Consider the following 27,738-nt stretch of genomic DNA (forward strand, 5'->3'; position numbering starts at 1 on the left):
CTCTTAGGATCCCAGGCATCTACCATGATGCTGTTCGTACATGCCTTTATTGGATGTGATACGACTTCGCGCATATTTGGGGTTGGCAAGAAATCTCTCTTTCAGAAAGTCATGAAAGGTTATGCTGGTTTGAGGTCATGTGCCCAAGCATTTGTTACACTAGGTCAAAGCACAGATGCAGTTGTAGAGATTGGATACAAGGCAATGGTCCAGGTGTTTGGTGGAAAGGGAACAGATACTCTCACGTCATTGCGCCACAGCATCTTGACAAAGAAAGTGGTATCGGCTGTGTCGTTTGTTACCCCAGAGCATCTGCCGCCAACTGAAGCGGCTACTAAGCACCATTCACTCCGCACGTATTTCCAGATCATGACATGGGTGGGAGAAGAGGCAGATTTGGAAGCAATAGACTGGAGGTGGAAAACAGAGGAGAATCAGTTCATCCCAGTAATGAAAGACATGAATGCCGCATCAGACTCTTTGCTTAAGGTAGTTCACTGCAACTGCACTACCGGGTGCAGTACTCAACGTTGCACATGCAGAACCTACGGTCTACCATGCACATCAGCTTGTGGACAGTGCCAAGTGCAGTCATGTAGCAACCCTTTCAATCAAATGTTGGGGGATGAGAATGATGACAATGACAATGCCGAGATGATCTAGGGCGACAATGAGCGTGGCTTATGGTAAGGCTGTGTGGCATACATACAGATTTATTTTGGATTGATGATGTCCCATCTATGTAATTACAGGAAAGCGACAGCTTAACTAGTTCAAGGAGTTAAATGATAGCATCACATATTATAAAACAACAGATTTTCTATGGCATACTCATTTATTTTTTAACGATGACGTCATATACAATTATATGTCATAGTTATGTCATAGGCGGATGGAAATATGTTTATTTGATTCAGAAACCCCATGTTCCTATCTGTTGCCAATACATTTATAGGGTCTAAAATCAACCATAAAAAAATTTGTAGTACATTGAAATTTTCATTGGCGGCCATCTTGAAAATATGCAAATTAACCCCTTTACCAGGGTCAGATTACCCGAGACTTTTTCTGGCACGCAGCATGATCTATTAAAACATTTAAAACAATAAAACGTTTTGTTGCAATTTTTTGGGGGTTCAACCATATATTGGCTCTACTATCTAGAGATAGGGCCAAAAACGATATACAATACAGTATCTCAAAAAGTTGTGGATGAGTTATGACAAAACTAGATGGATGAGTTGGGTAGTTGACAAGAACAAGCACATTAGATTTTAGTTCAGGTCCAGATCCAGCATATCAATCAGATACAAAATGTAAACTGTTCAGCCTGGCGGAGGTAAGTGCTGTTCTCGTTTTGTCTGTGCTCTTCCCTATAAATGTTAAGTGTCAAGCGAGGAAGGATTTTTTTCTTCTGTTGGTATGACTGCTTTGGTCATAATCGAACAGTCTACCTTCCATACTCGGAGCAGATGCTTGAACCACAACTCCACAGTCTGGTTGGTTAAGAAAAATAATTACACATTTTATTCGTTGAATGAACTTTTTGATATCGATTTTGCCTTGTAACTATTCTTGGGTACATCCAAAATTAAATGGGAGGAGGGGGAATCCACCAGTTTGCATGACCTTTCATAAGAGTGTAACTGTTATAGAAAGCAGTGCCCTCTCCCACCAAAATCCCTTGCAGGACATCTCATATTCGGAAAGCTCAAACTAATTTATAAATTCCACAGTGAATTGTTCACAGTAAAATAAAGGTTAGAAGGTCAGTTTTCTATCAATTGTTTAATGGGTCAGTTTTCTATCAATTGTTCTCTCAATTGTTTAATTAATTGTGAACAAACATCCATTTTAATTCTCCCGTTTCTTTTCAGCATTTACTGCCAAGGGCTAAGTGTGAACAGTTGATTCGCCAAGGCATCCTTGAACACATCATCTCGTGATGGTCCAATGCTGCACACCAAACCTCATGTTTGTGAACGCCCTGTGTTCGTTTGACCCAACTACAAGGAAGCACCCCTCAACTTGTGTTGATACTTTATTCACCTTGTACAATTTGTTCCATTAAACACCAAGTATCTTTTATGTTGTTAGCATTTGGTTTTTCTTTTTTTAACAAGATCAGTAGGAAAATAAAATTATTCTTGTGATTAACACAAATAAGCTGTTTTGGCAGCACAATGATACAAAATAAGTTTTCACAAAACTTGTAAAGTGCTACACAATTGGTACAAAAAAAAGAGAAGATCCAAAGCAATAATTATACCACGACTGTTCTCATTGAATGATACGTGTTTTAGAAATTCCTTCGTTCACTACAGGCAGCCTACCCCGCCTGCCTGTAACTCAATAAACTTTGGCAAGTAAACCAGTCAGTCCATGGGGACAGTGGTAGAACGTTGGAGCGGGAGAAGAAAAAAAATATATATCGGATTTCAGTTGAAATGCTACTTATATAAAGGAAAATGTTTCAAGACACCAGTAATGCTAATGCACCTCGACGTGAGGCAGCATGATATCTCCATTCAGTGCAATCTGGTCCACCCGGCTAATAGGAAGGAGTCTGTGCTTGAATTGAAACGAGTGGTTACCGTTGATCGTCACATGGTAGCTGTCCACTTCACAGGTCACTCGCACCTGCAGCACAAATAAATTTGTTAAGTGTGCTGTTCACAAGTACAGTACGATGAGCTACAAGTGTGATGCACTCTGCCTCAGTGTGAACAGCAATGAGTTACGAGAAGTACTGTATGCTCGTCAGGGAGGGGAGAGTTTGAGCTGCATGTGTACCGGGGAACAAATTGGAATTTATTTATTGTTATCCTCTTGCATTATGGAACTATCATTGGCAATAAAAGCATGAATACATCACCTTCAAAGCATGGAGGGACCAACAACAACACACATGTGAATGAACAATTTCTCAATGGGTATTGAATCAAACATTTGTTAACAATTACTTTATTTAACGATACAGTATCGAGACTAAAATATTCCATAAACATTCATTAAACAAAGGAGAAGGAGGAGATTGGGACCATACTCTGTGCAGAGCATTGGTGCTGCTTAAGCAGTCTCCTTGGCTATTGGGCACAATCCTGGATGGGTCACCACTCCGACACAGTATACCAGCATGCTGGCACTCATTTTACCAACCTCGGAAGGATGACAGGCTGAGTTAACCCCACCTGGTATTTATTGTACAGCTGAGCGGGAATAAACAAATGAAGAATTCTGATTATCAAGAAGCAAGAATCCCTCTGCCATTTTTGAATTGAAAAACTCTGTGCGAACCCAACCTGTTACGTAGCACCCATCATTGTAAGGTCAAGTCAGGTATGGGAGCATGCGCCGGAGCAGCACGTTGCTGCATTCACTTTCCGCCGTTACTCTAGAGGCCTCCGTCTGGCCATCCCCCAGGCAGATGCCTGGCCCAACCCAATTCCTTGAGATGCTGATCAATCTGCTGCAACCACGAGGCACGTGGTCAGCCCATTTTCCTCCTCCACTCACGAGGCTCTCTCGCTGAGAGAATCTGGTGAGCAGGATCAGCATCAGGAAAACGAGCCACATGCCATACAGCCACAGCTGGCGCTCATGGACGATGCAGGTAACAAATCTCATTCGAGTCTCTCAGCAACCACTCATTGGACACAAAGTCTGACCAGTGAAAACCAAGGAATCTCCGGAGAGACCAGGAACCAAAGAAATACAGTCTTCATCTCAGATCCCTGGTCAGAGTCCAAGTCTCACAACCGTAGAGCAAGACGGGAAGCACCAAGGACCGGAAGACTCGGACTTTCGTCCTCCCACATAGGTACCAGCAGTGACACACCCCATAATCCCATCAATCCATGACTTCCCAGGCCCGATCCAGATGCCTGTTGACCTCTGGCTCACAGCCAGCAGAGACATAAATATCACTGCCAAGGTAAGTGAATGTCTCTGTAACCTCAACAATCTCACCACAAACAGGTGCACAAAAGATAGCAGCATCCAAGATGTCATTGAAAGCCTGGATATTAGTTTTGACCCAGGAAACCCGTAATCCCAGTGGCTCCGACTCCTCATTCAGCACCTCAAAGGCCCCCAAAAGCATCTCCAGAGTCTCTGCAAAGACGACTGCTTCATCTGCAAAATCAAGGTCAGAGATCTTGACATTTCCAAACGATGCACCGCAGCTTTATCTCTCTGACATCCTCCCCAGAATCCAGTCCATACAAGTGCTGAAAAGTGTGGGTGCCAGTAAACACCCCTGAAGAACTCCATTGACAACTGAAAATAAGTCGGAGATGGTATCACCACATCTCACAGCACTCTCAGCACCAGAGTATAGTTCAGACATCAGACTGATCAGTTTTGGTGGCACCTCACGAAGACCGAGAATTCTCCAGAGGGCATCCCGATTCAATGAATCAAACGCTTTGCAGCGATCAACATAGGCTGCAAGCAGACCCTGCCAAACCTCTTGTCTGCATTCGGTGAGGACCCGAAGAGCAAGGATGCAGTCAATCATTGACCTCTTTGGTGTAAAGCCTGACTGCTCTGGGCGCAGGTGCTCAAGCAGATTGTGGCAAACCCGATCAAGAATTATTCAAGCAATGACCTTGCCCGGCTCTGAGAGCAGCATCACCACTCGGTAGTTGTTGGAGTCCTGGTGATCACCCTTCTCTTTCCAGAGGAATAACAAGACCCCTCTTCCAGTCAGTTGGGATGATGCCTGTGTTCCAGGCAGAGCACAGAACTGCATGCAACGACATGAGTACAGCATTTCCACCAGCCTTGATAAGTTCAGCATGGATGCCACAGATCACTGGAGCTTGACCCAATTTCAACAGGTTCACTGCAGTCTGTGTTTCCACAAACAAAGGTAGATCACAGTTGATTGGAGGGTCAGCAATAGGGATTGTAACACCCCTGACATCCAACTCAACAGCTGGTGGATCAGCCTGGAACAACCGCTCAAAGTAATTGGCCCAGCGGGCATTCACTTTGGACTCTTCTGTCAAGAGCCCTCCACCCTCCGCTCTCACTGCCGTACACCAAGGGATGGGCTTGGAGGAACGTAATGCACGAATTCCCCTGTAAGCATGAAGAGAATCACATTACCACAGGTGATGCTCTACCCCCTCACAGAATCCTCGCACATAGGCCTCCTTGTCCAAACTCAACACCCATTCAGTTTTACACATCAACTCCCTGAGCAGCTCAGCTCTGCCATTAAGCCTGGACCTGCGACTCTGATCAATGGTATCCGGTGTCCCTTGAGAGAAAATTCTTCTTCGCCCCATGGTAAGTTCCAAGACATCCACAGGCAACATCAAGGATGGTGGTCTTGAAGGCACTCTACAACTCTTCAGGATTCCCCAAAGCACTCATACCCCCCAAATCCCCACTCAGCCTGTCTGCACACTCCTCAGCTGCCCTCTCATCCTTGAGCTTGCCAACATCCAGCCTCGGCTGGGATGGTACCATTCTCCCGGATTTCAGCTGCAACTTCAAAATTGCTACAACAAGCCTGCGGTCGGTATTGAGGAACCGAGCACTCCGGTAGACCCTGCAGTTCTGGATCATCCTCCAGCGACCACCAATGAGCACATGGTCAATCTCCTTTGCCACACCACCAGTGTTGGAATACCAAGTCCAGCGATGAGCCTGTGGGAGCTGAAACCATGAACCAGCCACCCTCAGTCCATGACCTTGCAAAGTCAAGGAAATTCGTGCTCTTCTGGTTCAGAGTTCCAGACCCATGGGGACCAACACATGTCTCGTAACCATCCCTTTCAGTTCCAGTCAATGCATTGAAATCCCCCAAAACAAGAAGAGTATCTCGCCCGGGACACTCATGATCCACAGACTCGAGCGTGGCATAGAATGCGTCCTTCATGGTCAGATCACTCCCTTCAGTCAGAGCATATCCAGAGACCGGAGAAACGACACCCAAGGAGTGACAAATTATTAGTCTCACAATACACTCGACCGGTGTTACCTTAATTACCATTGAAATCAGCTCATTGGACACAGCTACAGCAACTCCTTGGGTCTGGTAACCATCAGAAAGACCAGATCAATTGGCGGTGTAATCACTCGCCAAGATCTCACCACAATCTGGTCTCCGAACCTCTACTCAGAGAGTGCTGCAATACCGATGTTCAAATGCTTGAGCTCAGATGATAACAGAGACAGGTGATCATCCTCTCTTGGGGATAGGACATTCCAGGCACCCACATGAAGGGACTGCCTCAGGTTAATCCAATGAGACCGCCGTCTGGTGGATGACACCTCAGCACCACCCTGACACACACGACCGCAATATAACCCGGGAAGGTTACCGCCTGGTTTTCCTCTTATCATCAAAGATTGGGGGTCCCAAAGGATTTGCCCCAATCCCGTCATCCGGTGAGCTGCCCGGCGGAAGGGAGCTGCACAGGAGTTACTCCCACGGAGTGGGTTTTCAATTTTCTTGAGAGTTTTCTTATGTTTTGCGGAGTGAAGGGTTTTCCAGTGGCCGGAGTGCAAACCCTGCCACCAACCTCCAACAAAAAGTGTCATCCAACTGCAGGAGGACGTCTGCAGAGACAGTGGGGCACTAGATATGGATGGCCGTTTGCTCACAAGGAGCTCCTCTGCCCTTTGACAGGTTTTGTTCTTCATCCTGCTGGATATCCATATCATACACCCTCCTCACCAGAAAACCTGGTGGGGGAGACGATTTAGTCGCCGCCAACCCGACCATGAAACAGGTTAGTACAGGTTTACATGATACCTGTAGCAAGTCACAGATCTGATCTGGCCTCACCTGACAAGCATAACAAGAAAAAGGGGGAAGCCTTTTTTTTTCTCTCTCTTTATATAAAACATCCGCAAGTAATGTGCGAGATAGAAAAGCGATCAGTGAATGCAACGGCGTTTTCGCAGTACAACTCCATGATGTTACTTTTATTGGTTCACGAGTCAGTAAGTGACCACTATATTCGTTATGGGTGTCTGTCTGTCTGTCTGTCTGTCTGTCTGTCTGTCTGTCTGTCTGTCTGTCTGTCTGTCTGTCTGTCTGTCTTTCCCGAGCATAGCTCCGTGGGTTTTGATCCAATCCTGATAAAATTTTGGTGGGAGGTTTATATCATGATCTAGTTGTGTTTTCCTGAGAATGGGCGTGCTGCACCCATTATGGGCGGAGCCACGCCCAAAAAACGTGTTTTTAGGGGGTAGCCGATTTCAAGTTACATCTTCTCCGAGGGGGTTTGTCGAATCTGGCAGGGCTTTCGGTATTTGGTTAGCCCAATGGCACCTGCATAGCCCCACGGAGCTCGATTTTTCATTTTCGTCTCAAGGTCAAGGTCACAAGGTCACAAACTAAGAAAATTTCGAATTCTGACATAAAAATCATATGACGCCCAAACTTTGAGAGCGAGGATGACAATATTTTTTATGCATAATCTTGAGGTCATTCCCCACCTGAAGTCTTCAAACCATTTTGCTCTATCTCGAACACCTTGCCTGTGGCGCCCCCTTCAAGTTTGTTTTTACGCTGATTTCATCAAAGTATGGATAATCCGAGGAGTGCGAAATGCCATATTGCCTCTTTGACGTTATATTGTTCCTGGAATGTTCCAGAGGAAGTTTTGCACCAAAGGTCATAATCCTTGACCTTTGACCTTTAAAGTTCACAAAGGTCAAATTTTCAAAGTTGTGGTAATCGAACCGGGTTTTCGACCTTCTTCGACGAACTAACTCCAATAAGCTATCGCACGTATCCCGTTTCCTTATTTTAATATCCCCAACATTGTTTTGTGACCTTTAAAGGTTATGCAAAGGTCAAATTTTGAAAGTTGTTGAACGAAACTGGGTTTTCGACATTTTGCAGCTAATAACCTGTCACTCGTACCGCATCATGTTGATCATTTTTATAACTTGGTCAAAAATTATCACATTGTCTCATCCTTGACTTGTGAAACAATCTACATCGTCAAATACCGCTCGTGAACCATTGTCGTCTTCAGACTTGTTTAAATTGCATTGCCGAATGACAGATGTGATCCCTCATTGAATCAAATAAGAGAAAGTGATGTCATCCCCCATTGAGTAAATTAGGGTCACAGTGATCCAAAACAGTCAGGGTCATAATGATGATTCAAAACAGTAAGGGTCATAGTGATGTGATGCTAAACCGTAAAGGTCACATTGCTGTGACGCTAAACGGTGAGGGTCAGGAGGGGAGAGAGAGATGGAGACGGGGACAGAGAGAGAGTGGAGGGAAGGGAGGGGAGGGGAGAGAAAGAAAGAGAGAGGGGAGGAAAGGGAGGGGGGGAGAGAGAGGAGGGAAGGGTTTCCATCTCGCTTTCCATCAACCATTCTTTTTTTCCAACTTCAGTGCCAACTCACCCCCCTCACCCCTCACTCTCACTCTCAAAGCAACCATCCCACTCTTCTCCCTCCAAGCCTCCCTCTCACCTCTTTCAAAAATTCCCCCTCACCTTTCTCCCACCTTTCATCCCCCTCACTCTTCCTTCTCTAAGTTGCCCCCCCCTCTCATCCACCAACCAGCCTCACTCCACTGCCCTCTCACCTCCATCTCTTCACTCCACGTCCTCAAATCTTCAACTGCCATCTTCCTTGTCTCTTGTCCCCCCTCTCTCCCAGCACCACAGAGCCTTTTCTCCTCCTCATTCGGCCCTCCCCTCGCTATTCTGCAATACCCCACACTCCTTCAGCAACCCTCCTTACCTCCCCCCTCGTCCCTCGTCCTACCCTCCCCCCCCCCCTCCCCCTCCTGCACCCCAAGCCTCCTCCCCTACCTCTTCATTAAAAGTGTGGACCTCAAATATCCGGGGCCTTCGCTCAAACCTTTCAGATCTTTCCATGCAGGTTGCCACTGACAAACCAGACATTATCTGCCTAACAGAAACTTTCCTCTCCCAAGACGTGTCTGACTCCCAAGTATCTCTCCCTGGTTACTCCCTCTTACGGTATGACAGACCTGAGCCTCGTCCTGGTGGAGGTGTTGCTCTCTTCATCAAAGACTCTATTCCTCACTCTCCCTGCACTGCTCTCACTCCCCCACACCCCCAGGAATACCTCTGGCTTCGGCTTCCCCTCCACTCCCACCTCATGTTTATATGTGTACTGTACCGTCCACCGAACAGTGATGACTCCATCACCACCTCACTCTCCGAAAACATGGACCATCTTCTATCTTCTCATCCAAACTCTCTCTTCCTCTTATGTGGCGACTTCAATTGTCATCACGCCAGTTGGCTAGGTGTGGGTACCTCTCTCACCTGCCATGGGACATCAGCAAAAGCTTTCTGTGACTCATTGGGACTGACTCAATCGGTCAACTTCCCGACCCGGATCTCAACCAATGGTACTCCATCTCTTCTGGATCTGATTTTGACAAATTTCCCTGACAATATCTGCTGCTCTTCCTTCGCTCCAATTGGTTCTTCTGACCACGTCCTTGTTAAAAAGGACATCTCTCTGGCTGTCATCAGAGAACCACCTCACCGCCGTCGAGTCTGGCATTTCACTCAAGCCGACTGGCAGGGTCTCCGAGCAGCCATCAAACTTACAGACTGGTTTCCTATCACTACTTTCTCAAACATCAACTCATCCTGGGAATTCTTTCAAAGAAACTTGCTCTCCCTCATGCACAGATTTATCCCCTCTCGTGTTCAGTTGTCTTACCCTTCCTCCCGCCCTTGGTTTACTGAAGCTTGTGGTGAGGCAGTTGTCCTGAAACAACTTGCCTTTGCCTCATGGAAAGCAAACCCAACTGAGGGCAATCTCAGTTCTTTCCACAAAGCTCGGAACAAGTGTGTATCTACCCTCAGGAGAGCCAGAAAACAACATCTTTCTCATCTCAAGTCTGAACTCTCAAACCTCTCTCCCTCCTCAAAATCCTGGTGGCGTTTAATCAAATCTGTTTCTGGTGTATGTTCCCCCTCCATCCCCTCCCTTACCTCAAATGGCCGCACTGCTGATTCCACACGTGATAAAGCTGAATGTCTAAACTCGGTGTTTGCAGCTAAATCTTGTGTCCCAAACCCATCACTATCTCTACCCACTTTACCCAGTCGCACCCAACTGTCCCTGGACTCTGTATCCTTTTCTCCTGACAAGGTGGAGAGCTTGCTTTCAAACCTCGAGTCAGATTCTGCAACCGGTCCAGACGGCATCAGCCCACGTGTCCTCAAAGCCTGCTCTTCTGCTCTTGCTCACCCTCTCTCTGTTCTATTCACCCTCTCATTTTCCCAAGGTCATCTGCCATCTGCTTGGAAATCTGCTAACATCACTGCCCTGCATAAAAAAGGTGCAAAAACAGATCCATGTAACTACAGACCGATCAGCCTTCTCCCAATCATCAGCAAGGTTATGGAATCCATCATTGCTTCAGACATGAAATCCTTCCTCTTCTCCAATGGCTTGATTTCCAATCATCAATTTGGTTTCAGACCAGGTCACTCTACCCTGGATATGCTGCTACTGCTCTCCCATCAATGGATGGAGGTCCTCAATGCCAGACAGGAAATCCGAGCCGTATCCCTGGACATATCACGTGCTTTTGACACAGTCTGGCACCCTGCCCTACTCACCAAACTCTCTTCCCATGGTATTCAAGGCCATCTCCACTCATGGCTCGCAGACTTCCTCTCCTGTCGCAGTCAACGTGTGGCCCTAAATGGAGTTCTTTCATCCCCTCTTCCTGTGCAGGCTGGAGTTCCTCAAGGTAGCGTTCTGGGCCCTGTTCTTTTTCTGGTTTTCATCAATGATCTCTCGGACTCTCTGGAAAATCCTCTATTTCTCTTTGCCGATGACTCCACCCTCTGCCGTACCATCTGTCATCCCTCAGACCGGCAAGCAGCAGCTTCTTCGCTCACTGCAGATCTGGATAAAATCACAAACTGGTCCATCACGTGGAACATGTCTTTCAATCCACACAAATCTCACACTCTCACTATGTCTCTTCGAAAGGACCGTTTACAAAACCCCCCCATCCACTTTCTCAACAATCCTCTGGAAGAAGTCTTTTCTTTCAAGCTTCTGGGTCTCACTATCTGCCATGACCTTTCCTGGGAAAGTCACATTTCCAACCTTGCCTCAAAAGCCAGTCGCCGACTGGGAATCCTCCGTCGTGCAAAATCCTTCCTCGGCCCTCTTGAGCTCCTGACTACTTACAAAGCTTTTGTCCGTAGCCTGATGGAGTACTGCTCTCCCCTCTAGGCTGGTGCTCCTGTCTCCCACCTTTCTCGACTTCACGCTGTCGAAACCAGGGCTTTTAAGATCATTGGCATCTCCCGCAATGAAGCTGAGTCTTTGGGCCTCTCACTCAATCACCGCAGGTTGGTCGGTGGTCTTTCTGTCTTCTACCGACTCCTCTCCAGCCTTGCCCCCCCTGCTCTCTCTGCGATTTGTCCCAACCACATTTCCACAGGGCGCTCAAGGTCCGCCAACAACCCCCTTCTGGTAAAACTACCAAAATCACGAATCACTGCTCATCTTCACTCTTTCATTCCTCTTTTTTCCCGCCTTTGGAATAAACTTCCTCACTCTATTCTTTCCCATTCTTCCCTCCAGGCTTTCAAAACAGCTGTTCACCACCACCTCTTATCTTCCCCCATCCAAATCCTCGATCTTTTCTACCCCCGATAATCAACCCAAGCCCACTTCCTTCAATTCTCCTGCTTTCCTTCCTGAAAGTCCCTGTAATGTCCATCTTCTCCTCGCCATGTTCCCCGTCCCATCCCCATCCCTCTCCCTTCCACAGTTCACCTGTGTCTGTTCCCCAATGTTTTGTCCCTTCCACTCCCACCCCTCTTGTATCATGCCTCCTTGCTGTGAGTTGTGTGTTAGCTCTCATACGAGCCTCGACCAAGGTATACAAAAAAAAAAAAAAAAAAAAAAAAAAAGGGAGGGGAGAGCGAGCAGGAGAGGGGAGCAAGGAGGGGAAGGGGAGCTCAGAAGTTGGGGGGGGGGCAAGGAAGGGGGGAGGGCGAGAAAGTGATGCCTCACCAAACGTCGCTATACACTCCGGGAAGAGGGTGGGAGCGAGTAGGATGGTGGAGAAAGGAGGGAAGTAGGGAGGGGGTTTGGGAGGAGGCTAGTGTGAGGGGAGGGTGTTCTTGACCTGCATTTGGTAGGGAGACTTGAGGGGGAAATTGGGGGAAGGCTTCTCGACCTGCGTTTGGTAGTGTGACTTGCAGTGAAAGGGTGTTGGGGGGAGGGTGGTGGGTAGTACAGGTTTGAACAAAATGGGTATTGTTAAAACAGCACATTAATGCAGCACACAGAGACCACCTGGAGATGTCTGGGGGGGGGGGTGAAGAGGGGAGGAGGAGGGAAAGCAGCATGATTGGAAGGGAAGGCAGTGTGAGGGGAAGGGAAGGGGAAGGCAGCATGAAAAGGGGAAGGGAAAGGGAAGGCAGCATGAGAGGAGGGAAAGAGAAGGCAAGGGAAGGCAGTGTGAGGGGAGGACAAGGGAAGGGCGACAAAACACGTCCAAACAGCAGCATTTTCTTTTTAACCTCTGGGTTCTATATAAAACCAGGTGGGAGCATTTAAAACCCAGGCTATATACCTGGCAAGGGCATGCATGCATGCTCGCACGTGCAGCGATCTTTGAACCCCTCCAGTCGGCTCACTCCACATCTGATTGATGCATGCGACACTCTGGGGAAGCCATTTTAAATTCAAAACTAAACTGTCAGTCCTTAACAAAAGGGGAGGGGTGGGGGTGAAGGGAAGGGGTGGGGGGTGAGGGGGAGGGGTGGGAGAGAGAAGAACAGGAGAGGAAAGGCAGGGTGATTGGGGTGGGAGAGAGAGAGGGAGAGAGGGGTGAGAGAAGGAGAGGGGTGAGAGAGGAGGGGAGGGGGGGTGGTTCCGGCAGACGTGACGTCCATCCAAGAGACGGCACACACACTGATGAATAACCCTGCCTGTGAAACACCGGTATGACAGTTTATAGCTGGGTCAGGATTCAAACCCAGGCAAGACAGCTTAGAGGCAAATGTGCGTACCTCCAGGCCATCCTGCCAGCCCCGCAATATGATTATTTATCTCATCCGATGAGTGAAATGAATGCAGTGTTGTGAACCTCAAACTCTTTCCCAGGGCGGAAGGGGAATTCAGATGCAGTGAGTTCTTCCTGGCCCCACGCCTGCCTCAGCAAAGCGTTACGTACAAGCTTTTTCCCCTGCATGCGTGGATTCAAATGAAGGGCGATATCACCTGTCTTGGACTCACAAAGATTCACCACAAACCTGCCAAAAACAAATGTTGTGGATCCTTTATAAAACACTAATGTAACATTTTATAAAACTTTATTCATGGATGAACTCGTACATGCATTCAGAGGCCATCTATTTATTATTTATCCAATAGAGGGAGAAAGAGTGGATCACAAAATTCTGCAATGGTAACAGTTAGATGTCTACTACTGAAGCAACAAGGAGAATAAGAGATAATAGATGCCAATTGTGAGGGATCTTTAATGTTTACAAACTAATGCCAGTAGATGGGACAGGACATTCATTGAGGTACTGTATCTGAACTAACATGTGAATCAAGGAGACGCTGACGTTTCAAGTGTTAACCCTTCGTCGGAGCAAAAGAGGGTCAACCCTCGGGTTCGCTTCTTGCTTCCCACAGGGATTAGCTTCTTGCTGTCCACAGTGATTAGCTTCTTGCTTTACACAGGGATTAGCGTACCCCGACCAATGTTCTGCTGATGCCATCCATCGTTCTATCCATCCACCAACACCAGACTTCACGATAAAGACTAATCTTTCAATACAAATCAGTATCGTGGCATCATGTGTTTCCGATAGTCATGTATTGCACACTGCTCCTTCCCAATTCCATACCCAGGCAATGCATGATGTCATCGCCAGGCGCCGACGGGAGTATTCAGTTTTTACTCCGTTTGTTTTTTTTCTGTTTGCCTGGGCGATATCTCAGCCATCCTTTAAGCTAGGAAGCTGAAATTTGGGGACAAAAGTGAAGATGTGCTTTGGCAAAAACAGTATTTAAAATTTTTTTTTGATTAATGAATTAAATGATGAATTACTTAATTATTATCGATTTATTTTCTTTCTCATCTGGGCAATATCTCAGCCACCTTTTGAGCTGGGACGCTGATATTTGGACAGTGACCAAGTGATTTGGCGATAAAGGGTATTATTAATTTATTGATGAATCAATAAATAATTTAATTTTTCGATTAATTACTTAATTTTCAAAAAGTTACAGATTCAGATGAAAGTGGTGGTTTAGGTATGCTATTAGCCAAATGATTAAAAAATTAATTATTTTACGACTATTATTTATTTATTTTAATGATGCAATTAATCCATGAATCACTCAATCATTGTACACCGCTCCCTCCCAATTCCATTTCCATGCGCTGCACAGAGAGTAAGTATCATTTGTACACATTCACCTCAGAAGTGCACCGCTCCCTCCCAATTTCTTCTCCATGTGTTGCAACGCAGCATCGCCGGGCGCCCAAGGCGCCCCGACAATGTTGCACACTGGAGGATTTGTTATTTATTTATTTGGCATGGGGCGGTGTACTTTGAATGTACCTCAACTTGTTTCCAATAGCTTCTGCTCCAGTGCAAGATTTTTCCCTAAATGTGACACATACAAATACAGACGTGAGCAGAAAGCCAACACATTGCTCTCCATTTTACACCACTATTCTGAGAACCATGCTTTGAGTAAAGGTAAAATATGCACTATGAAATTGCTATTCAATTCCCAAGTCAATCAGATTAAAATTGACGATTTTTCAGATAAAAATTGATTTTAGAAGATTGACCTTGAGTTGGTCTTTGACCTTTTGACCTCAAAAATTGTTGGTTTCCCAATTCAGTGATGCAATATGCAAATCATGTTCATATTTCAAGTCAATAAGATGAAAAATGACTTTAGAAATGTGACCTCAAGTCGACCATTGACCTTCGACCTCAAAAGCAAAAGGCTTTTCAGTTAAGACTTCCTCTACAGTTTGGTAAAGTTTCGTGAAGATCGGTTTAGAATTGTGATCTTTAGGCTCTTGACAAACAGACAAACAAACAGACAAATGGACCCAAATGCAATACCCTTTCCCCCGTCAATGGTAAAAACCAAAATAAGCCTTTGAAACAATTGACACGTAATAAATCACTGCAAGTGAAGACCAGCGATCCACAGCCTGGACCTTCACATTCAAACTTGGTATCACGTGATGACTCTACAGATGATGAAACAGAGTCACAAATGGCAGATGAAGAAAAATTCTGTTTGTAAATGTTTGCACATCATTTCCGTCAACATTCACAAAGTGTCAATTATTGACTGGGCAGAGTGTGAATTATGTGGCCATTGGGTGTCTCTTGCATTTTGTACCAATGTTCGAGTGGTGATGAGAAACACCACATTGAAATGCCCACACTGTTAAAAGGTTTTTTGGGATTTTGTTTAAGATATGTTGAAAAATTAGTAGTTTAAAATACGAGTTTCTGTTACACAGTTACCTGAATTAATTAGTATTTGGAGTTAAGATTTTAAAAATTATAAACTGTTGTGAACTTTATTCTGCCCAGAAATATTTTTTAATTGACGCTTAATTCAATATTGGGAATGCTTGGACATAAAAGGATTGACAGAATATCAGGTGATGTAAAACACATTCTTTAGTTTGTGCTGTTGTGATTAATGGCAATTCAAAACTGGTCAGATAATTAATTTCAAAATAATAACTTACCCTTTTGGCCTCATTTATCAAACTTAGTCGAATAAATTATTTTAAAGCAATATGCACATTTTCCTCTGAAGTATGGCAGGTATCGGCCACCGTAGTTGCATACTTCCAAAATGACTTCATAATATCGCTTCGTGCATATGCAAATCATTATTGGAAACACATGACACCATTTGATTGGTTGCTTCTGACCAGACGCATTTCTGGGTCAAATTTAGAATGCAAATGGATGAAATGTTTACAAGTGTGACCGCAAATTTGGAGAGAATGAATTTACATTAATTTTTTTAACCATGTGCAATTTCACTGCTGTAAATAAGGTAAAAGTATGATGAGCGTTTGTCTTAAATTATCGGAAACAAATGACACCATGCTAATAGATGTCAAGCCCACTGAATAGTAGATTCTGGAATCTGACGGTAAGGCTAGCTAGTATGGAGGATAATAGAGAAGAGTATATCCAGGAAAGTGCCATGATCAAATATTTGGATAAGACGAGACACCGAAGTTCCTTTTGGCGCAACGGTTTATTAAAGCAAAGGCAAATATGGTGAAACAGCCTCACTCCCACGAGCAAGTAGCAGGAAGTCCCTTCCCTTTCCGGTGGAAAGTAAAAATGTGAAAAAGAGGTAAGAATTACAGGCTTGCATTATATCAACATGCAAACAACAGATTGCATGAAAACATTTGTAAGCACAGTGGTAAAATGTTCATGCAAATAGGCATAGCAGTGAAGACTTTCTAACACCTATGCTTTATCAGACATTCCTTCTCTCCCTACTAACAACTTGACTCACAAGAAATAATCTACGCAAATAAAAAGTGTTTGTCTGTGTCTCTATGTTTGCCATCTTTCCCAACTTCTTCACATCATAACCAAACTCTCAAATCCCAAACCATCCCATTACCCATCCATGATGGGTATGTCAGATCGTTCTCACCAATACCATGGAACTGTCTCAAAGGCCCTCTGACAAAATAAATCACGGGCTGTCAAAGTTTCACACAAATGCACCAGAGAAAAAAAGAAACCCCACACCAAGTGGTGCAAATAAATTATTGTAGTTGAGAAAAACAGGGAAACTTTACATAATCAGGCAGCAAAACGACAAATAAAACAAGCAAGTCAAATTTAAATGGGCTCACATATTTCCGTGAGGCTTCACTGTTGCCCGGATAAAGATAACAGAACCCACTCGAATCTTTTCAGGAATACTTCGCACGCAGGGAACATTCTGCAGAGAAACACACCCACCGACGATGATCTAAAAACCATACACACTGGGTCCTCGACCTTAAACAGTGGCCTCAAACAGTACCATGACATTGAGACATTTAGTAAAAACAAGTGCACAGTGAAACATTGCTTCCCATGATCTGTAGGAGGGATAGGCATTGTAGCTGGTACTGTCCAAATAGCAATAGTGTGTCCACCTCCCCACAAATCCTCTGCTTGAACATGATGAATGGCTTGTCATCACTGATCACCTGGAAGCAAAACATCCCCCCACCCCCAAAAAAAGTGCTTCAGATCGTAAAGCCCAACAATGTCCAAGTATCTCAATCCAATTTTTAAATCTCGTTATACAGTAATATGCAATCTTTGGGTTATTTGAATGATATCATACCTAAGGGTAAATTCATCAAATTATCAGTGATAACAGTCATGTGTGTTTATTATTGTACATTAACAGCCTTTATAAATGTGTATGAAACAAGCTGTTTCAGGAAATAACAAAACTGTCATTTTATAGTATCAGTCAATACTTTGTGTGTCCACCCTTTGCCTTCCTGAGTGCCATCACTTTAAAAAAAAACAACCCAGGTTTCCTATATATGACTGAATACGCTTCTGATTAAACGATTTCCACCAAGAGCTGCATGTTGCTGCAGTGTCTGCTTATACCTCTCTTTTCTTAGCATCTCATTGATTTTAACAAGTTTTCCTTCACCAAAAGCTAAGATAATCCCAGTCAGTCATGGAGCCCCCCCCTCCCCCGTGTTTAACAGTAGGCTGCAAACACTGTGTGCCGTAACGTTTTCCAACTCATATGAACTGGAGTCTCTTGGATACAAAAAGTTCAAACTTCGATTCATCAGACCAGAGTACCCAATTGCATTATTCACTCGCCCAATTTTGGTGATGCCTTGAAAACTTCAGTCTTTTCACCTTATTCTGTGGTCTCAGCAGTGGTTTCTTTCTTGCAACTCTGCCATGGAGACTTGCTGCAATCAACCTTCTGCAGTGCTGAACGATATGTTTATGTTCAGGCCTGCTTTAATTTCATGTCAGCTGCTGACTTGATTCTCTTCTAATGTGCAAGCTGAGCAACTTCAAGTGCTTATCTTGCCTTGGGGAGGTTCTTCTGGGTCTTCCTGACCTTTTCTTCTCCTGTACCGAGCCATTTTTTCAGGCATTGCAGAGTGTACCGCACACCATTGTGGATCTTAAGCTTTTCTGCTATTTTCTTCATCAAGTGCCCTTCTCACAGAGTTTGGATCATCACATGCTGTTCTGTTGAAAGTTGTATCCAGAGATCTGTAGGTATGATGATGAGACATTCAATGATATGAGTGAAGAAAGTGAAAAAAAAACCTATCGTTACGAAACTGTTGTGGCCTGTTCCAAGTCAAGGACAGTGTTGAGCAGGCCAAAAAAATGGCGAATCAAGACCCCAGCAAGGGGCAGCGAGGTGAGCAAGAATGAGCATCGATAAATCATAATTAAATGAGGCCATTAATGATGTTAAAAAGGGTGTTTAAATGAACCTAAACACCCAATTTTCATTCATGCACTACCTTGGAGTCCCCTTAGTATGCATGCAATGTTTGGGGCCGCAAGGTTTCATGGTTTTGGGATTATTGAGACGGATGGACTGACACACATCTACAGTTATGCGTATAGACTAGCAAAGGTACCCAAGGTTGCCAGGCAAGACTGAGTCCCTCCTCACACCCATTCCCCTCTCTCCTCCCAGCCCCTTCTTCCGGACTCCCTCAAATAAAATTATTTTACAGCACGTAGCAGAATAGAAGTACAGTATTCAATTAAAGTCAACGGTGTTATATGCATCGACACATTTTAGAAAATTAGTTCACTGCACTTTTTTAAATGATTTTATACATTCGGTGACATACTTCGAATGGAGGCAATCATGGCTGTATTATAAGCTAAGCTACAACGGAACTAAAATGGGGGATAAAATAGCAGACCACAAGTATTCAATCAAAGTAAATGACGTCATACGTGGCACCACATTTTATAAAATTATTTTACATTTGTTTTTTTTTTGCTCATTAATTAACACTAACGTAGAGCAAGTGACTGAACTGCGTATGTAAAACCTCGTTGTTCACTTCATTTTACGTCATAAAAAGAAGTGTGTCAACATCGTGAAGATTTTTTTTTCCACATTTTCCACAATCAAGCAGCATGTGGAGCCAGCGTGCAAAAAAAAAAAATTCCCCACAACATTTTCAGCGGGCGAAACACTGCACGATGCACCGCATGACACCACGGAGCCCAACGCAGGAGGGTGGGGTCTGAATTTTGTCTGTCAATCGATGTATTTTTGGTTGTATTTGCAGAGGGAGAGTGCAGAATCACAGTGCGGATACTTTTGCCATGTATCGTCATGGCTTGCAAACAAACAACCAAGCAGCTTGTAGAGCACTCGCCAAGTGGCTTTGGCATTCTAGCAAGCACTCCAACAAAATGGCTGATAAGGAACGCTGGCTTCGCAAGTGATAGCAATCTCATTGTTAATGGGGCACACCTTCAAAAACAAAAACATTGCCAATTTCTTAACATTTTCTGATTTCACTCCAGATTTCAACACTTATTTCGTCCACAAGATCCAATCCTCAAAGCCGAAATCATATTTCGATTATATACTTTAATTTGTCCGTGAGAGGTCATCGTGGAAAATTGCATCATATTATGCATATAAAATTGCTCCAAGGTCATAATTTGAAAACTATAGCACTTACAATAGCGATGCATACAGCGATTTGCAGCAACGAAGATTGGGCAATGGGCATTCGATGACGAGTGAGGAAAGTGAAAAAAAAAAAAAACTTGAGCGCTTTATCATTAAGAAACTGATGCAGCCTATAACGTGTCAATTATTTTTTGAGAAAAATAGCAGCTTAAGAACACAGTGATGTGAAATAGGACTGACCAAGATGACACACCACCATCTTGGTGAAGTTCTTTTTGTTCAATTCGACGAGTCTACCGACACCGCCCTGGAGAGCCAGTTGATCACCTTCGCTCGCTACGAGAGAAAGGGAAAGATGAAGGAAGAGTTCTTGTTCTGCAATACCCTACCAACCACAACAACAGTGGCAGATATCAAAGCTATTGTGGACTCTTTTTTTTTTTGAAGCTAATGGACTCGGTTGGCAGAATTTCAAGCACATTTGTACTGATGGTGCCCCAGCGATGGTCGGCGTCAGAGGAGGGTTCGTCACGCTTGTGAGGAACGAATGGCCCCATGTGACGTCCTCCCACTGTTCGCTACACCGATACGTTCTTGCGTCAGACTCTTCCGCCTCGTTTGCTGGAAGTCATGGACGTCGCAGTCAAAGTGATCAACTTCATTCGTGCGAAGGCCAAAAATCATCGGCTATTCCAACTCCTGGCCAACGAAATGGGAGCGGAACATGTTGGACTTCTGTTCCACACCAAAGTCCGTTGGCTATCGAAGGGGAAATTCCTCTCTCGGCTGTATGAACTCCGGGTTGAGGTGGTAATCTTCCTGCGAGACAACGAAAACAACCTCCATGTCCACTTCGACAATGAAGAGTTCGTCATGATGCTCGCCTACCTGGCCGATATATTCGGCCGACTCAAGGAAATAAACCAGTCCTTGCAAGGCCGTGATGTGACAGTCAGTGACGTCCGGCAAGATGTCATCAGTGACGTCAAGACAAGCTTGCCGGACTGTCTGCTAGAATGGAAGTCTGGCAGGCACGAATCAAGGCCGGGTCCACTGCCTCGTTTCCTTTCTTGGACGAGCACCTGCAGACGCAGAGGATTGAGCTTCCCGTCGGCATCAAAGATTGCATCACTAGACATCTCGACAATCTTTCCACTGAGTTCAAATCGTATTTGGACGATGCACCATTGGATGTTCCGTGGCACAAAGACCTGTTTAACGCCAAAATTGAACCTACTGAAGACGAAGCAGACGAGCTGGCAGAGTTGAAAGTTTCAAAAGCAATGAAGCTGGTCTTCAGTAACAAAGAAGACCACTCCACCTTCTGGTTGTCTGTTCAGGATGCGTATCCACCACTCAGCAAGAAGGCATCCGTAATGCTCATTCAATTCACCACAACATATCTTTGCGAATCTGGATTTTCTGACCTTGCGACCATTAAAACGAAGTCCAGAAACCGTCTTGACGTTGGGAACGATATTCGCCTTGCTGTGTCCAAGACGGAGCCGGACATAAGAGGCCTCGTCAGATAAGCCCAACAGCAAGTGTCTCATTGATTGTATTGCTTAGAAAAATGTTTACTTTGATTTATCTTTTAAGACTGAGTAAATAAATTTCATAAAACGAAATCTGCATCTTTTATTGAAGGGCAGGGGACCACGAATGTTAAGCGACTCGGTAGGGGGGCCATGGGCCATCAAAGGTTGAGAAGCACTGCCCTAAATTATCTTCAAAAGGGATGATTAAATTTACCGAAACACCCAATTTTCATTCATGCACTCCCTTGGAGTTCCCTTTGTATGCAAGCAAACTTTGGGGCTGCTAAGTTTCATGGTTTTGGGGTTATGGACAGACACACACACACACACACACACACACACACACACACACACACACACACACACACACACACACACACACACACACACACACACACACACACACACACACACACACACACACACACACACACACACACACACAGACACACACTTGAATTATTATATACCTATATTGCACACTTCTAACTTCCCACAACTGTTTATTGCAGAATAACACCAGAAAAACGAAAATAACCCCAATCTTCATCCTGTATTTACTCAAAACACTGTTACACTCAAACAGATTGTTCATTTACAGAAAAATATTTTGCCTTCACTTAAATGATTTGCCTCTTCTACCTCATCAGATGACCTTGACAGTTAATGTGCACTTCCAAACTCAAAGGGTACGTTCTTCTTCTTCTTTCGTTTATGTCATCTGGCAGCTGGTAGCTTCATTTGCTGGGTGAACAGCAGTGTCGCTATCCTGGTGTTGGCTTAACGGTTAAGGTGGCTGGCTTAAGTTATTCGGGTCTTGAGTTCAAGTCCCTCTTCCCGGTGAATTAACACCAAGTTGGATGACTCAGCCTGTCATCCTTCTAATGTCAACAAAATGAGTACCAGCTTACTGGTTACAGAGGACATTGATTCAGCGGCACAGCCATGTTCCCAGAAAATGACGCAGCCAAACAGCCACAGGCTGCATGCAAATTCATTTTAAAAAACAGCAGTGATGCTGATGCAGTTCCCTCTGAAAGTCAAAGCAAAAATTTGGAATTTGACCATGGTGCCCAGTCATGATATGGAGAAGGTTTCCAAATCAAACGCCAAAGCATTCCGAACATGCGGGAACTGTTACAGCTCAAAGCAAGCAACCACAATCAATGGGAAAACATCTGCAAAGCCACATTGAATCCTATGCTTTTTCATATAATGCTAGTTGTTTTGTAAAATGCCCAACAAGTGTTTTTTCCATGATGTCAAGTCAGAGTATAGAACCCAAAAGAATATGGACGCAGCTTTGAAGCGAACCGACACTCATCGTTCAACCGGCCAAGCTTCAGAATCATCCTCATTCTATTTACAATACAGTCGTATGAATTTTTTTCTTTTTCCAATTATCATGTGCAGGTAAAAATAAAGGAGATAAGATGTTGTACAAAACCTGCTGATTCTTTAACTGGAACTCCGCAATTCCTTTAATACTCATTAATTCCAAGGTTGGGGTGGATTGAAAAAACTATAATACAAATCCTTATTTTTAGTACATAAGCATTCACCTGGAACTCGCCACTGGCAACAATAATCCCGATGTTAAAGGTCTGCCCGCGGACGAAAGGGCCCGACCTGTATCTCTCCTCTCTGCCCCAGCGCCCCTGTATCTTGGCATTGCAGACGATATACCCTTTGCATTCAAGTCGAACGGCTATGTGCAGAGCGGTGTCTGCCGGAGGGCGTTGATGTGAACCCATCTGCAGGTTTATAATAAATCTGCAGAGGGAAAAGCACCAAAGGGGGAAGGTAGATAGGGGTAGGAGACAGAAACCTTGCTTTGATCGATTTTTCCAAAGAAGGAAACAACCATTTATGGTTCGTAAATAACATATGGAGTGGAACTGTGGAAACAAATTAACCTGATTCTTCAAATTTGGCAAGGGATACAAGTTGTGACTGCATTTTATATCATCATTTTGTTTCAATATGGGGAAGGGGGTGGGGTTTGATATAGATTAGTGTAAATGGAGGGGTGGGCAGGATGATTGGGCACCAGCTTACAAAGTCGCATCCTCTGGCACTTTTCCCTCCATGTAAATCATGTGGCCCTCCTGAAGTCCACCGTGTATAGTCATGAACAAGGGCCGGTCCTGCATGGGCCATGGACATGCACACGCACACAGAGTAAACTTATACATGCAATTATGACAACTCAACAAAAAAGGCTCAGCCTCCCCCACCCAACTGTCCAATCTTTGCTCTAGCCCCCTCCCCCCCAAAACCCACAAAGCCTCAACATCCCCCCCTTGCAAAGCTGTCCCATCTTTACTCCAACCTTCCTCCCACTCAGAAAAGCAAACGAGCATTCCCACGTCGAAAACAGTGGAATATGTAACCCTTTCAGACTCCCCTGTCATCCAATCACCGACTTCGTGGAAACCCATCAATTTTAAGAGAAAATAGTCAGAAATAAAAGCAAACCTGCATAATCTCTGCAGTAAAAGCAGATTGAGAGAATAACTTAAAAGGGTAATTCTAAAGGGGTGGTAAGAGCTTCAGGGGTGGTAAGGGCTTTAGGGGTCTGAAGGGTCTTGGGGGGGGGTCTTTAGGGTATTGGGGTCTTGAGGTTTGTGATCTTGAGTGTCTTTAAGGGGAACCCCAAATGCTCAGACCACCTCGTCGTTAATATATCCCTTCATTTAAAACCCTACAAAATTGATATGGTGTCTTTTCATGATTTCTGAATTATAACGGAGGACAAGTTGTGATTAAAAGTCTAAATCTTCTTCTTTTTCAGATTAGCCATGACATCACACATGGAAGCAGATCACCAGATCCGTACTGTCTGCATGTTACATCGCGGTATGATTTAACTCAAATGAGGAATAAGTTTCGATTTTCGACAAATATGCGAGTCAATGCGTCCTTGGTGGTTGTAATAATACAAACCAAGATGGTTTCATGTTACACCAATGGTCGAAAGACCCCAAGTTGGCCATGATTGAGAGAGGATGCCATCCCCACGATTCAATGGAAGAAACAGACATCGCTCAAAACTAACACCATCTCTACCCAGCTACCAGCCCATGTACACGGACGATTTGAGCGGTGAATCAAACACCTGTTGCCATTGCCCGGTAGTTACAAGAGCACCTGAAAATAATTATCGATCAACACAAATTTCTACAAATCAAATGAAACACTGTCTATTTCGAGTGGAGGGAAAGTATGTAAGTATGTATGTATGATCTACTCCTCCGAGAGGATTTCAACTGGGAGAGGATTTTAAAAAATCATCGTCTAAGGGAGTTAACATGAGGGGAGGGGTTGCCCCTCAAAACAGCCATAGGCATTGGTTCATTGGTACTTTTTCCTGATTGCATCCCATGTTGACTTCCTCCTCAAGATCATTACTTTACCAGGTGAACGCCCAGAGGTTTTGCTCCGATTTATTACCCTCACCGAAGGAGAGGGTATTGTGTTTAAGTCTGTTTGTTTGTTTGTCCGCACAGAACTTTCGTGTTTTTCTCCGCAACCGCTTGTCAGATTGAGACGAAAGTCTCACCATTGGTGCGACATATATCGAGGTAAAACTTGACATGTATGACCGCCTATGAGAAACTAAAGGTTCACACATATGCTGCCATAGGTCACATGGCTTGGCAGCCATCATGGATTTACCCTAAAACTGAAAACAAAATTTCTCCAGAACGACTGGACAGATCGAGGGGAAACTTCACACAAACGTTAAGGAATAATTGAACTCACATGGTTTGGCAGCTACATTGGATTGAAGAAAAATATAAATGTTTTCTCTGAAACCGCTTAATCAATCACCATGAAACTTCACATTTATGATCTAGTAATGATGGTGAATACAAGTTTTAGGTTTCAACTAGATTGCATGCATGGTCTAGCAGCCAGAATTTTTTTTTTTTTTTTGGGGATCTGGGTTCTTTTTGGGTTTTTTTGAATAAGGCTCACGTGGCTGTATCTGGATGGATTTGAGGGTACAGGAGTAGCAGCTGAAATGTGAATCCTATCCAGGTTCCTCCTGATGACTTCATCTTTTCTTTTTCTTGTTCGGGTTCCTTCTGATTACTCCAATGCTGCACTGTACCTATTTGGTCTTCCATTTGATTTGAATTGAATTCATTTTAATTCCATTCTAAATTCAATTGAATAATGATTAAATAATAATAATAATAATAGCAATAATAAAATAACGTCATGGATCAGGGTCAGGTGTCCGATCAAAGCAGGACGTCTTGGTACCCGGTCATCACTGCCAGCAGTTATAAAGTGTCAGTTCTAATTATGTCTCTAATTAATTACGTAACACACCAGTACACAAACACCACACAAAACTAGTCCTGTCGAGGGTCTCCAATCTCTGATTACGACTTTTTCTTGTTTTTACCTGCAAGCGAGTCGTCATTGTCGTTATTTCTTTGCACTTTTCCATGGCACAAGGATCTGGGAGAGCGAAATCCAAGACGAGGACGTTGGAGGGAGTGAGGTGGAAAAGGGGGGGAGGGGTGTGTGATTTATCGGGTATAATAATGACTGTACTTCTATTAAAAGTCTATTTCAGGTCGAGAAGCGAGGATGAACGAGGACCGTCACCTAATCACGCGACAGCTGCTGTTGGGCAACTTGAACAGAAGTCAAAACCGAGAAGAGAAACCAAAGGAACTACATTATTAAACCCGAACATATTAAATCTTTTTATTTCCCTTTATTGTTGATTGACCTTTTAAAGACTTTATACGTCAATTAAATTGTGTTTTTGACTTTCACTTTATATTCTGTAAAAGTAACGGGAAATACTGTAAATGTATATGAAAAGGAGAAATCACAACCCGACCTAGTATATACATATATACACCCATATATATATATATATATATATATATATATATATATATATATATATATATATATATATATATATATATATATATATATATATATATATATATATATATATATATATATATATATAGTGAACGTTTGAATCGTTGCCAACTCAAATGCTTTTTCTGTACTGTACTTAAAAAGTCGAAACGTTTTTATTTCCCAATAATAGCAAAAATACCGCTTTTACGAAATAATGTCTCATCGAAAAAAATGTTTTGATCGATTTTCATATTGTGACGAGGTTTCTGTCGACCTTTGTTTTATATGCAAAATGAAAGTACAATAACCATGTTTTCCTGATGAAATTACACCCAGTGTCGAAGAATGTACAAATTTAAAGTTAAAATTACAAAATTTCCTCACAAGGGGCGACGCGTCCTCTCCCAGTCCCTCCGCGCCTCCTCTCACGTCTTCTCCCTCAGTCCCTCCGCGCCTCCTCTCACGTCCTCTCCCTCAGTCCCTCTACCCCTCCTCTCACGACCTCTTCTCAGTCCCTCGCTCCTCCTCTCACGACCTCTTCTCAGTCCCTTCGCGCCTCCTCTCACGACCTCTCCTCAGTCCCTCCGCGCCTCCTCTCACGACCTCTTCTCAGTCCCTTCGCGCCTCCTCTCACGACCTCTCCTCAGTCCCTCCGCGCCTCCTCTCACGACCTCTTCTCAGTCCCTTCGCGCCTCCTCTCACGACCTCTCCTCAGTCCCTCCACGCCTCCTCTCACGGCCTCTCCTCAGTCCCTCCACGCCTCCTCTCACGTCCTCTTCTCCTCAGTACCTCCGCTCCTCCTCTCACGTCCTCTCCCTCAGTCCCTCCGCGCCTCCTCTCACGTCCTCTCCCTCAGTCCCTCCGCCCCTCCTCTCACGTCCTCTTCTCCTCAGTTCCTCCGCGCCTCCTCACGTCCTCTTCTCCTCAGTCCCTCCGCCCCTCCTCTCACGTCCTCCCTCTCAGTCCCTCCGCGCCTCCTCTCACATCCTCTCCCTCAGTCCCTCCGCGCCTCCTCTCACGTCCTCTTCCTCAGTCCCTCCGCGCCTCCTCTCACGACCTCTCCTCAGTATTTTGACCTCTTTTATTTTTTGACCTTCGAGGGGACGCCACGGGCAAACTGGCGGGAATCAGGAAAAACGTAAATGATGAAAGTTGTAGTACTCGAAGAGCACTACTTGCATACCAACTTTCATTCGAAACAGTTGAAAACCCGAGGCGCTCGATGCCCAATTTATTGATTTTTTTGACATTTTCTAAGTTCGTGACCTTGTGATCTTGACCTTGGGACGAAAATGAAAAATCGAGCTCCGTGGGGCTATGCAGGTGCCATTGGGCTAACCAAATACTGAAACCCCTGCCAGATTCGACAAACCCCCTAGGAGAAGATGAAACTTGAAATCGGTTACCCCCTAAAAAACATATTTTTGGGGCGTGGCTCCCCCCATAATGGGCACAGCACGCCCATTCTCAGGAAAACACAACTAGATCATGATATAAACCTCCCACCCAAATTTTATGAGGATCGGATCAAAACCCACGGAGTTATGCTCGGGACAGACAGACAGACAACTGCGGTGGAAGCGTAAGCTTCCACCGCAGTAAGTCAGAATAACGAGATAAA

The 27,738-nt window shown here is 44.5% G+C and overlaps 1 protein-coding gene and 1 long non-coding RNA gene across 4 annotated transcripts in view; one reads left to right on the plus strand and one right to left on the minus strand.

The window, feature by feature from the left end:
* Positions 1-2,088, plus strand: part of LOC147014330 (uncharacterized) — a 29,231-nt gene extending 27,143 nt beyond the window's left edge. Inside the window, exon 2 of the long non-coding RNA XR_015050733.1 lies at positions 1,878-2,088. This is a non-coding gene — a long non-coding RNA (uncharacterized LOC147014330). The remainder of the gene's footprint in view (positions 1-1,877) is intronic.
* Positions 2,024-27,006, minus strand: LOC147014331 (galectin-8-like). 3 transcript variants are annotated; one of them, XM_085852246.1, is made up of 7 exons: positions 26,502-27,006; positions 23,280-23,368; positions 22,784-22,994; positions 17,114-17,230; positions 16,889-16,977; positions 13,094-13,259; positions 2,024-2,640 (listed from the first exon to the last, which is right to left on the minus strand). In XM_085852246.1, exons 2-7 carry the CDS (start codon positions 23,351-23,353, stop codon positions 2,491-2,493), a joined length of 807 nt encoding a protein of 268 aa, XP_085708372.1. In that variant the 5' UTR covers positions 23,354-23,368; positions 26,502-27,006; the 3' UTR covers positions 2,024-2,490. The 3 variants fall into 3 exon arrangements, with proteins under 3 accessions (XP_085708372.1, XP_085708371.1, XP_085708373.1); XM_085852245.1 differs by lacking the exon at positions 26,502-27,006 and adding an exon at positions 25,639-25,924; XM_085852247.1 differs by lacking the exons at positions 17,114-17,230; positions 26,502-27,006 and adding an exon at positions 25,639-25,925.
* Positions 27,007-27,738: the final 732 nt, after the last annotated feature.

The sequence above is a fragment of the Eptatretus burgeri genome, chromosome 13 (assembly GCF_056783735.1).
Source record: "Eptatretus burgeri isolate ZD-2024b chromosome 13, Ebu_testis_v1, whole genome shotgun sequence".
Taxonomy (NCBI): Eukaryota; Metazoa; Chordata; class Myxini; order Myxiniformes; family Myxinidae; genus Eptatretus; species Eptatretus burgeri.